The sequence below is a fragment of the Lissotriton vulgaris genome, chromosome 9 (assembly GCF_964263255.1).
Source record: "Lissotriton vulgaris chromosome 9, aLisVul1.2, whole genome shotgun sequence".
Lineage (NCBI taxonomy): Eukaryota > Metazoa > Chordata > Amphibia > Caudata > Salamandridae > Lissotriton > Lissotriton vulgaris.
The window spans coordinates 322,197,772-322,209,969 of NC_141697.1; the positions used below are offsets into that span (position 1 = coordinate 322,197,772).

The window sequence follows — 12,198 nt, forward strand, 5'->3', positions numbered from 1 at the left end:
TAATCAAGTTGCAGGGCAAAGTTCATCCTTCATTTCCACCATTATCATTTTTCAATAGAAAAAAGGTAGAGATTTCAATAATCTCTAGATTGTCAGTCATAGTTTTTAATGTGAGTTTTGACTACCATCACAAAGATGGTGTGCACCTATGTGGAACCCATGTGGCTACAACGAAATCTGTTATAGTAAATTTCACATACGGATTCACAGGTTGATGGAATTCTATGTTTGTATATGTGGAAGCTCGACCAGTAAGATAAACTTCCAGCATTCTGTTTTCTTTTTTTGATTGCTCTTACATACCAACTCTACTACCAGTGAGCCATGTTTGTTGCGGCCTCAGTCAGTCATTTTTATCCAGCCCACACCTATTCTCAGGAGTTATTTCGCTGTTTCGAGTCACACCCTCTGTCAACTCTTCTTGCCATATTAATATGGGGTGACAGAAGGTGCCCGTTCACTATGGTCTGTTTGCACCAGTGTTTCACCTTACACAGAAGGTCTGCCGTTGTTCCCCTCGGACCCGGTTTATTAGGGGTACCCCAATTAAGGCTACAACTAGCGGAGCAGATTCGGGGGAAGATGTAGTAGAGTGGTGTCACCCCGCAAGTAGTGTGGGAAACCTGTTAAAATCGGGTGTATCCTGCTCATTAGCCCTACTCTGCTGCACAACCTTCTGCCCATTAGCTATTTTTACAAGAGGCATGCAGCCAGCCCTATTCCTACTCCCCTGTGAAGGTAACAGCACATTCTGCATCCCTGGCGCTGTATGACTGAGCCCATCTATCACCACCCCAGGGCCTGTGAGCAGAGATGCCCATGTATTCATATATGCAACACGTGCATCTTCTGCAGACCTGCCAGGCCCATTGGGTACAGCTGGAGAAGACTCAGTACGGGCTACGGTAAGGATGATTGGATAACTTTGCCTCAATCCCTCTAAGGCACAATAATAATGGTGCCAATATACCTTTAAACATAGCCTCAAATTTTGGCAAAGCATATCCAGTGCCAATTCAACTTTAGAAACATCACCCATATCCAAGTTCAAAGCTGCCCCCTTACGGCCTGATAATGCCTTTTTACCCCCACCCCTCTTCTTTTTAGCTGGGGGTTCTGTAAGGGGTGAGCTATTCATATCTGGAGGTTCCTCAAATACCACTGACTGTGTGTCTGCTGGTGAATGTGTTGGTTCAGGGAGTTGGATAACGTCCCCTGCGGTGTTAACTTGGGGAGTGGAACCATAATCACTTCTGATGTTTTCCATTGAAAGTCTTCTTTCAGTCGATTCTCTCTCCTTTGAGATGACATTCGCCGCCCGCACCAGAAGGGAATCGATAGTAAGTAAGTAAACTGTTTACTGTTTCTGATTAATTAAAACCATTACAAAGGTACATTTGGATACACATTTTATCAATAAACATATTTAAAAGAAAAAGGAAAGAGCTTACTTTGTTAAAAAAGGTGCAGAGGTTATAAAGTAGGAGTTTAAGAAATGTCCATAATTCCTTAATTTTTTTAAACCGCCAATGTCTATGTTGGATTGTTTGAGCACAACTAGTTTAAAAAATTTTACAAACACCCCATGTAGTAGCGGGAGTCTTGGGTCGAAACATGCAAGGACTGCTTGTCTCCTTGTGCGTATACTGTATTCGTTAAAGGTGGTATTTAAGAGAGCGACTCTTTCCTCTTTTAACTTCGTGCAGGAGCATAGCAAATGTTCGATATCTTCTTTCCCTGCACCACATAACCTGCACATTGTCCCGCAGTTCCTTCTCAGCTATGGTTGAATGGGGTATGGCTGGTAGGATACCTAGCCTGTGTTTTAGGAAGGCTTCTTTTGATGCACCAGATGGGAATCAATAGTAGTGATTGTATCTCCTCCTGGGACGCTCGACCCTAGCTTTCTTTACCCCATTGGGATACATTTATACAGTGTATATACTGCAGTCAATTGCCTTGCAGGCTAAAGGGGGTGGCCCAACCCAGCCTCCTCTGGACGCTGATGGGTGCAGATGGGCCCGCTCTTGGCTCGGGCGCGGCCTGTGCAGCAAGAGATTGAAAGCCGCTATAAACGTGCAGGTGGTGTGGCCCCACACTCTCAACACAATACGGTGCAGCGCATCCAGGTGTTGTGAGCTACAGGCATGTAGTCCTGGACAGGGGCTCTGGGGTGATTAAAACCACCAAAGTCTCCGTTCCCCAGGCTCACAACTGGCATCAGAGATTCTCACGCTGCAGGAGGCCAGGACACACAGATGGTGTGGCTCACCCACTCCTCATGATATGTTGCAGTGCCTTTGGGCACTGTGAACTGCGGGCGATGTATTGCACCCCTGAACGCCAGTTTCGATGAGGACTAGCAGAGACTTCCTGTTGTCATAAATGTGGTTTAGAAACAGGATTCTGGCACTTAGCCTGGCAATGCCCAGGGGTCTATGCCTTCTGGGAAAAGGTGTTTCAAGAACTGGGAACTAATATCAGTGCGGATCTGGAACCGGACCCATAAATGGCGTCATTGGGATGGGATCTCACAGTGAACAAGAAATTGCGTTCATTGTTAGCCATTGGACTCTTACTTGCTAAGCGGCAGGTAGCACTGCGATGGATGAGGGGCCCATTCCATGAATCACAGAATGGCATGCTGACGTGTTGTACTGTAATACTCAGGCTGATACATATAGTGAATTACTACCCCCAGGAGTTGTCCTAAGTGTTACTGGGGACCATAACAAACGTACCTGTTAAGTAGAGCTAGCGAGGCAACTCCTGAGTCGCACACTACTGCTGAGGAAACATAATTGCCAGAGGCAGGAATATAGTCGCTTGAGGGCACTAATGGGTGGAGGAAGGCTTACTTTGAGTGTGCCCTTACGTAGCAGTTGAGCCCCTCAACAAGGCATTGGTTAGCAGAGAGATGATCTGTAACCATAGGAGATATTGCTTTTACCGTTGACAGGCTTGTACACATGATACTTACTGTATGCTAGACTTATCGTTTGAATACAAATGTGCTTATGTGCTGTTGAGATCTGATATATTGAACCAAATGACTATGCTGTGATTGTGTTTTTTTAAAGTTTTTATGTATTTTGTTTTATATTGAAAACAATAAATTCAATAACAAAAAAAAAAGTACTGCGAGCGATGTAGTCCTGAACAGGGGCTCCTGGCGATTAACAATGGCAAAGTCTCAGGTCCTTAGGCTCACAACTGGCATCAGAGATTCCCTTCATTGATAAATGAAGGAGCAAAGGTGGAAAAGTGGGGATGAATACTCCTAGAAACCTTCCATTGTTACAGATTCCTAGGATTACTGATGACATTTGATGTAAATCTATTCTGACCTTTTCCCATTTGCCTTAATTAGAGAGTATATAAAGCCATTCCGAGTTCAATTTGAAATATTACTCAAAATACAACTGACACAATGCAGAGATAATACCAAGAAGCAACTCGAAACAGTGACACTTATAACAGATAATATTAATAATTAACGATATTGTATCAACATTTTCACAGTGCCACTTATAACAGATAAATTGGAATTTCCATCAGACACTGTTGGACAGACTAAGACATTTTATTTTGCATAGTTAATAAAAACTGTAGCATACATTGACATAATATAGCGTTAAAAACGACCCAAGCAAATAACGTTAAAATCTCATTAAAACTAAGTGCAGCATTTGTGTTGAGGGGGAATTAGCAAAGTTCTCTGTTCTTCAATTGTTGCGCAACTTGCTTTAAAAAGTTTGTAAAACAACAATTAAAGATAGTATCCGTTGGGTTAAAACATGAAATAGTGGCCTGTCTACAAGAGCAGATGTTTTGTTGATTAAAAGGTGCTCTTAAAAACATCCTCCTTTCACTCAGGAGGTCGGGGCAGATACAGACTACACGAATGATGTTCTCCTCAGCCATATGACAGAGTCTACAGGTTAATGGTTCTGTTTTCTGGGGCCAAAGGCACGATGTGGCCATGCCCGGGGAGAAGACCAAAGTGATTCCTGATAAAAGCCTCCTTTTGCTGCTTGGACCAACCTGCATCTAGATAAAATTGGGATTTGAGAACTTTATACCTCTGTGTATAGTCCAAACATTTGATCTGGCTGTTAATATCTCTTTATTGGGTACAGCAGAGATTATTTTAGTTACGGCATGTATAGATTTTTTTAAAAAGACCCTTGAGAGAGTGTTGCACGCACAAAGTTGGTATTCTCAAGTCGTCGAAGTCAGAGTCAAGAGACAAGCAAGCGTATTTCACGCAGAGAGCTTTGATCAGTCGATTGTCTGATGAGGATGGCATCATTTTCCATGTTTGGATGTATGCCCCCTTTCTAGCAATTAGGTGATTCACTAGACCAAACTTGAGTCTGATCATAGCAGGGGAGGCATTGGGAGCAGGACGAAAGAGAAAGTTTTTGTGATGACTGAATTCCGAGTCACTGCATCTTTCCCTTGTAGAGACTAACTTCAATAAGACAGGCTAAGGATTCATTTTGCTGCTATTAACTTTAAGAGGGGAGTAAAGCTAGGGCCTTCCAGGGGTCTCTGCAAAGATCAAAATGCCAGAATAAAGGCACTACCAATCCATTTAAGCTCCCGTCTTTGTTGATGAAAGGAAACTTTATCATTGTATAAGACACCAAGATATTTATAGGTTGGAGGGACTAGTACATCTGCTTTATCAGTCTATATAGTGCAGTTTGGAACCTAGTTAAGTCAATTATGCACCTTCAGTTTCACAGAAAACCATTGCTGTGTTTTCAAAAACCGACCGGAGCAAAAACTAAGATTTTACAGCAGTCTTTTTTGGCAAATTATGATAAAACAATACACTGCATCGGTGCAAGTGTTTGAAATCTGGCCAATTTGAACTTTGGAGAGATACTATGCACCTCTTTATGCAATGAACACACTGTAAATGTTAATATACATTTACATACATAACCTTGACATATACTGGTACTGGATTGTCACACATAACACTTAAATTAAGAGAATGGCCTTAAATGAATAGACGTTGTGTCAGAAGGTATTACTTCATATAAAAGGTGGGTTAGAAAACATTGTTGTGCTGTTAACCTTTACAACTGTTTCAGTTCAGAGATGGCATCGTCTTTTGTAATTTCAGTCCACGCTTGAGGGATTTCCCCTTTTCCCTCAAACTTTCCTAAATAGTCTCTTTCTAGTGTACTTCGGAAATGGCACACAAACCATTTCCAGTACGACTGGCTTGAGTTATCATGCTTGATACTCCAGTTTGAATATGGGGGTCCTGCTTGTTTATAGTTCTTGTAGGGGAATTGATTGCTTTCACTGAGAATACACATGCAGTCACTTGCCACAAGACTGGAACAAATGTCAGTGACTAAATGATCAGTTTCATACCATTGTATGCCACTGACGGCCTGAGGACGATGGAAATGAACACTGTGGTCCCCATCATGACCAGTAATTGTGCTTGTGCAAATGGCTTTACAGAAGGGGCACTGCTCCATGCATCCACAGAGCTGCTTTGCTAGTATAAGATGAGGTTTTACATCAAATGAATCAAAACTGATCTCAGCGAAGCTCATCCTCAAACAGCCAACTCGACTTTCCCATGTTTTACTCAGAGCCTCTTTAAGAAACTCTAGGTCTGGGATTTCTTGATGTTCAATGACTTTCAGGTCACTTCTTGAAATGTTAAGGTTATCTCCAAGTTTTCTACAAAGTTCATCTAGCCACATTGATGCACTTCCATGTTTATCTTTTACCAATTGTGTGGTTTCACCAAAGACCAAGACAATAAGGTTTTGGAAAAAATCCAGTGTAATGTTCAATATTGTCTTCAGCCTGGAGTTTTTTGCATCTAGCCAATATTCCTCAACACGTGCTTTAATGAAAGTTTTATAGTAATCTTCAGGGAAATGAATGTATTGCCTGTACTGCTCAAAGTCCTCCTTCTCAGCAAGAGATATCATAATGTGTTTTTCGAACTGGGCTTTATTTTCATTGAAGGCTGGATAATCCGAACGCATTGAGTCTGCTATTTTCAGAGGAACACTGTCATAAATTGCTTGCTGCACAGCTTCCTTAAGCTTGTTGCACAAACAATCTGCAAATGTTGTAATGGATGTCGTTCCCTGGCAAGAGATTTTAAAATAATTAAAGAAACCCTCCCGTTTACTTTCAAGATAGGCCACTGGGTCATTCGATTTCTGGAATTCTTTATGTATTTTAATAAATTCAATTGCTGCAACATTGCATAAGTAAAGTGATAAATCAATTTGATATTCTCTTGTAAAGTTAAAATTTTGACCTTGAGATGCACTGCTGACTTTCTTTATGTCATTAACTATCTCGTGGATGTAACTTTTATTGTATGCCATTTTCTGCTTTCGCTTTGTTTCAATATATTCATGAGTGCTCTGCACTATGCGACTTGTTACTTGATTTCTGTGTGCCTTATCATTCTCAGTAAAAGGTTTTGGAATGAGGTACACATACTTGTGAATTTGAATATGCTTGGAAGGATCAAGGGAAAATGCTTTCCTCTTGGAAACATCCTTGAACCTGCCCAATAAATTAGGCACCTTTTGAAAGTGAGATAGGAGAACATTTTCTACATCAACCATGATATTCGGGTCTTCTGTGTGGGGAGTACTAGAGGACAATTCAGTGACCCACTTAATCCACAAACAATTAAAATGATCCTTAAGTTTCTCATCATCCAGTGCTTCATTTTTTAATCTTAAAGCTAAGTGTTTGCTTTTCTCAAATAAATTGTCTGAATACTCTGACTTTTTTAATTCCAATTTACTTTGACTATTTTTATAACTGAGCAGTTCTTCAGACTTATTTTTAAGTTCATCGATAAGTTCTTGTTTTAGAACCTGGAGCTGTTTCTCCACACTAGCTCTCCACTGGACAAGTATTTCACAATCTGTACCTTCACTGAAAAAGACTTCTAGGTCCTTGAAAATACCACCATACAGCTCTTGAAACTCTTCCTCCAGATGTTTATTCTCTATACGGTTTATGCTACAATTTCTTATGCGGTTGTTGTATTTATTCTGCAAGTTCAGCATGTGGCTCCTAAGCTGCCAGGTCCAGTCATTGAGTTTCTTTTCTAGTTTGCTGTATGCAGTAATTTCTAGTGTATTTTTGAAGCTGAAAACAAAGTTCTCATTTAACAAAGCTCTCCAAAGATCTTCAATGCGATTTTTCAACTGAGATATGCTTAAAAGCTTAGATTTAGATTCTTCTTTTGCTATCATTAAAATCTGATTTCTTAGATCCTGAACATTCTGACTGTAGTTTGGATTAAGGGGTGCCATTGGTGGATTTCCTTCCCACAGGTGAGAAAAGTAGTGAATTTGCTCATTGGCATCAAATCTGATAACATCACTGAAGCAAGTCACCTCACACAACTCCTGCTGCGCTGCTGTCTGAGCCATTTCATCCAGTTTTTTCCGAAGGCATTCTCTAGCCTCCATGTTTTTGTCTTGGGCTGATAAATGTCCAACATTCTGATGAACAAACAAACATCTTGGGGAAAGTTTAACTTGTTTCATTCTTAAAAAAGCTTGGACAACAATTTGAAGAATATCTTGAATCTGAGAAGCATTTTCTCCATACACGTTTATTAAAGTCATGTTGCCAAGGCCAATGACAAAGGTAGCCAGCTCATTGTCAAAATTAAGTGCTGACTTATTTTCTCTTTCAATGGACTGAAGGCCTTCTGTGTGAAGGACTGGGTTCTTTGGACCCAGCGGTGCCAGGGCACAACACCTGAAACCTTCGTGGGTAACCTGCTCCGGCGTACAAGTCACAGAGACACGGGACACTTCCTTCGGCGTCAAAGAGTCAAGGTTTATTTACTGCAGGGAACACAGAAGTCACAGGAAGTACATCGAGTGTAGTTCGGGGAGACTGCTTCAAATTGTATTTGTGGATCGCTCCTTTTATACAGTTTTTACCCATAGGATAACATGATACACAATAGTTTACAACCTGGTTCCCACAAGTCGCTCTCAGAGGGGTCGCTTAGATCACTTTGAAACACACAAGATCCGGAACATAAGTGCGGAAACATTTGGCGGTTCCCAACTGTAAAAACCCATCTTCCCACCATTAGCAAATTCCAATCAGCAGTAAAGTAGATCGAAATAGGAACGAAGACAGGTGCAGAGGAAGACGGAGACAGTAGGGAGATCGGAAAGGGTGTAAAAGGGGAGTGTCGAGAAGCACGAGATACAGGCATCAAAGGGACGTGCCTAATGAGATGCACGACTGAGACAATAAGCCCGTGCGGCAAGATGAGCCTCGAGCGGCGCCATCTGCCTTACAGTAGCATCCCCCTCGTCATAAAGACACTTACAAAGAACATGCGTCTTCCGCCATATCTTGGGAGTCCCAGGGTCGCGAAGCGGACAGCGTCCGTTCGCTGGCTACTTGAGGGCAAGAGACAAAATGGATGCCGTATCTAAGATGGAACCCGTGGGTACAGATGACAAACCCACATAACAAACGAACGGTTTAAGTTAGCACAGCGAAACTGCGCACACTTACAAAACTCGTCATTTGCGGTTCATAGATACTAGACTCGACCATATTCGTGCGAGTTAAAAACACCAATTACAATTGTCACGGAACCTCAGACGCTCCTTTTGCCCTCATGTAGGCAAGCACTAGTCGGAATCATACTCGATATTCATCAGACCATCAAGATGTCGCTGTAGCATAGCTCTGTCCAACCGAGTCCCCTTGGTAACAGATGGTTGTCTCATACACGTTGTAGCACAGAGGCCACATAAGGCAGGACCACACTGCACACAAAGGCAACACGTGAACAGGAACACTACCACAACCCCGATGATCGTCAGAATCTTCCAACCCCAAGTCGACACCAGGCCCCAAAACCAACCAAGTAGCGTCCAATCCCCTACATCCACGTGTATGGATTCGGAGATCTTGTGCAACTTCGAGATGGCTTGATAGACAGTAGGAGCATTATCTGGAATGAAAATGCAACAGCTCGAATGGATCACTTTACATACCCCACCGCGATCTGCTAAGACAACATCTAAAACCATACGGTTTTGTAATGTCATAAGTCTCTCCGCCTGAAGTTCTGTGGTGATATTACCAAGGGCACTGGCAGTAATGTTAGCTGTCGATTCTACCACTCGAGTCAAATGTCTCAGGTTCCTACTATTAACCATAGGTCCCCAAAACGGGAGGAAACCCTTGAAAAAGTCTCCTGCCTCTTGACCGGCAGTATCCTCTTCGCTAATTACGCCTCGTACAACTCTAGTCTTATGATAATCGGCATCTACAGTAAACGTCGGAGGCAACAGATTTGCAACAAAACATGAGCCCATGAAGTCTGCGGGCAACCATGTGTATGCACGATCATGACAGATAAAGTATGTACCCTTGGCAGCCAGAAACACAGGGGACGGGGACATTGGCAAAACGTAACTTTCAGTGCAAGCACTTACTCCAAGTGAGGCTTGCGAGCCACGACCCACAAGACAAAGATTACCAGTGTGGGGTACGACCCATATTGGAGGCGAGCTTTTAAGCTGCTTTTCATTAGTGAACGTACTATATTCCCCTCTATTCGGTGCCCTATAGGCTTGTACCTCTGCCTTAGGGATGAGAAAAGCATCATAGATCTCATCTTCTAAATCCTGTATTGCCATCGATACTACCCACTGATACGAGGTAGGACCTGGTTTGGGGGAACGTTCTGGAGAGGGGTGGAAACCTAGTGCGCTTCGAAGCATTGTTTGGTATGCTCGAGCTGACCCCTGGGAACTATACGGTAACACCAGATATGGAATTCCCTTACCCGTAGTATGTGGCATCAACCCACACACCCAACAATTAGTAGTGTTAACCACTAACTGATGCTGATGGAGGAGCTGGATAAAGGAATTGTTGCGGAATTCTACACGTCTAGCCTGTTCGTGTTCTGGTAACATATGAAAGGAATGAGGAGAAGCAGTAGAAGTAATGTTAGGGTAAGGAGTAGGAGTAGGGGTAGGAAGTAAGAAGTAAGACATAGTGTAATACACCCCACCCGCCAAAAATGCAGAAGCAGTTAAAAACAAAACAAACAACTGGGATACAAAACATTTCGTACGACTAAGTTTCTGCAGCTTGACTCTATATGCCTGAGCTCCTTCCAAATCATTCAGCTTCGAAAATGCCATTTCCCTACGACCGTCCGCAACGTTTCTTGACGCACTTCGTTCTGTGCAGCAATAGTCAATCCCCAGGAGTTCCTAGGAACCGACGGTCTTTAACCTAGTGTCAAAACCTACTGTCCAGAAGGAAGTACGCGCGCGGCCCTACGGCCCTCAATACACAATATGTATATATTAGCACAATATTTCTCAGCTGTGGAAGAAAAAGATACAAGGAAGAAGCTTGATATATATATATATACAAAACAATTTTCAATGATACGAATGTTCAAAGTTGATCATGGGAAACGAAGATATTGCAGTTATCAATTTCAGCAAAGCAAGCAAATTTTTATTTGTCCTTAGTGTGAGATCGCAAAGAATATCGATGTTTCCCGGGACGTGTCTGCACGTCGAACAAAGGATCTGTCGAAGAGACAGCGTCCTGCTGATCAGTTCGTTGGTCTGGTCTTGAGTCTCTTGCTGACAAATGTTCAACAGTGGCTTTCTGCTGCGCTGAGGGTTCTCCAACAAGCTGTGCGTCGCTAAAAGGTACAAACGCCGGCAATGTTTCTGTTTCTGTTGACGCAATGCCTTTCCTTACCCACGGGTCTGCCGACAAAGGAATAGGGACTCGCTTACAATGGGTAGCATGTACCCAATTTTTCCGCCCCTCAAGACGAACGGCAGTCCTCGTGGCCAGGAGCACCTGGTAAGGTCCGGTGAAGCGAGGGTCCAGATTGTTTTTTCGTGAAAAATTTCGGGTAACCACCCAATCTCCGGGCTGGAGCTGGTGGCCTGGACCCTCCGTCTGCGTCGGCAAGGCGTCGTAAACCTGTTGATGAATTAACCTCAGTTTAGCAGTCAAGTCATGTAAGTAATCAATCAACATCGGAAACTCAAGATCAGAGAATATTCCTGGCCTAGGAACCCCCCACACATTCGCAGGACGGCCGAACACTATTTCATAGGGACTGAGCCCTATTCGGGAGTGTACAGTCGCCCTAGTTGACAGTAATGCTAGAGGCAAAGCATCAGGCCACGAAAGTCCAGTCGTAGCTTGAATCTTCGCTAATTTTAGTTTAAGGGTGCCATTGTACCCTTCAACCAATCCAGCTGACTGGGGATGATTGGCGCTATGGAATTTCTGATTTATTCCAAGGCCCTTACACACACTCTTCATCACACTTCCAACAAACTCACTTCCGTTATCTGACCACACGACTCTAGGCATTCCATACCGAGGAAAGTATTCCTTCAGTAGGATTTTCGCAGTAGACAAAGCAGTATTGTCTTTGAGGGGATAGGCCTCGATCCATCGGGAGAATGCGCAAACCACAACCAAAACGTATTTCAGGTTATTGCATCGCTCCATATGGATGAAGTCCAATTGGATCACCTCAAAGGGATACAAAGGAGGAGCAAAACTGCCAGGGGGAGTTGGGGTTCCTTTGCCAGGATTGTACATTATACACACCATACAATTCTTCACCAAACGTTCAGCACACTTAGTAATTCCATCATTCTTCCACACATCAGCCAACAACTTGCAAATACCTTTCGCGCTAATATGTGCTAACCCATGTGCCATTTGCACAACGGCCAGTACATACGCATCAGGCAACATCCATCTTTTCTGATCTGACAAATCAATCCAGCAACCATTCACATCCAACCTTCCCGTACTTTCTTTCCACTTCATCTTTTCAGTGTCGGTGGCCTCATTCTGAACTGCTTTCACACTCTCTATAGTATTCTCACACATACTTGATTCTGTAGGCCACCTAACCGAATTCGTCACATACATTCGAGTGCTAAGGTTCCGGGCAGTCTCCTTAGCAATCTCATCTGCAAACGCATTACCACGACCAACATCATCCGTCACTTTACGATGCGCACTACATTTAACAATTGCAACTTGAGCAGGCAAAGTCAATGCATCCAAAAGATCGTTCACAAGCTGGCCATGCTGTATTTTCGTGCCATGTGACGTCAAGAAACCACGTTCTCGCCATAA

At 43.0% G+C, this 12,198-nt stretch overlaps 2 protein-coding genes across 2 annotated transcripts in view; both read right to left on the reverse strand.

Annotated features, from left to right (window-relative positions):
* Nucleotides 1-3,564: 3,564 nt before the first annotated feature.
* LOC147690057 (interferon-induced very large GTPase 1-like) lies at nucleotides 3,565-7,737 on the reverse strand. Its single transcript, XM_086937617.1, has one exon. It carries the CDS (start codon nucleotides 7,641-7,643, stop codon nucleotides 5,091-5,093), a length of 2,553 nt encoding a protein of 850 aa, XP_086793743.1. The 5' UTR covers nucleotides 7,644-7,737; the 3' UTR covers nucleotides 3,565-5,090.
* The window catches only part of LOC147690056 (interferon-induced very large GTPase 1-like), a 160,589-nt gene continuing 151,955 nt past the window's right edge, over nucleotides 3,565-12,198 (reverse strand). The window contains exon 5 of the mRNA XM_086937616.1: nucleotides 3,565-7,729. The gene's annotated coding sequence lies outside the window, so the exon portion shown is untranslated. The remainder of the gene's footprint in view (nucleotides 7,730-12,198) is intronic.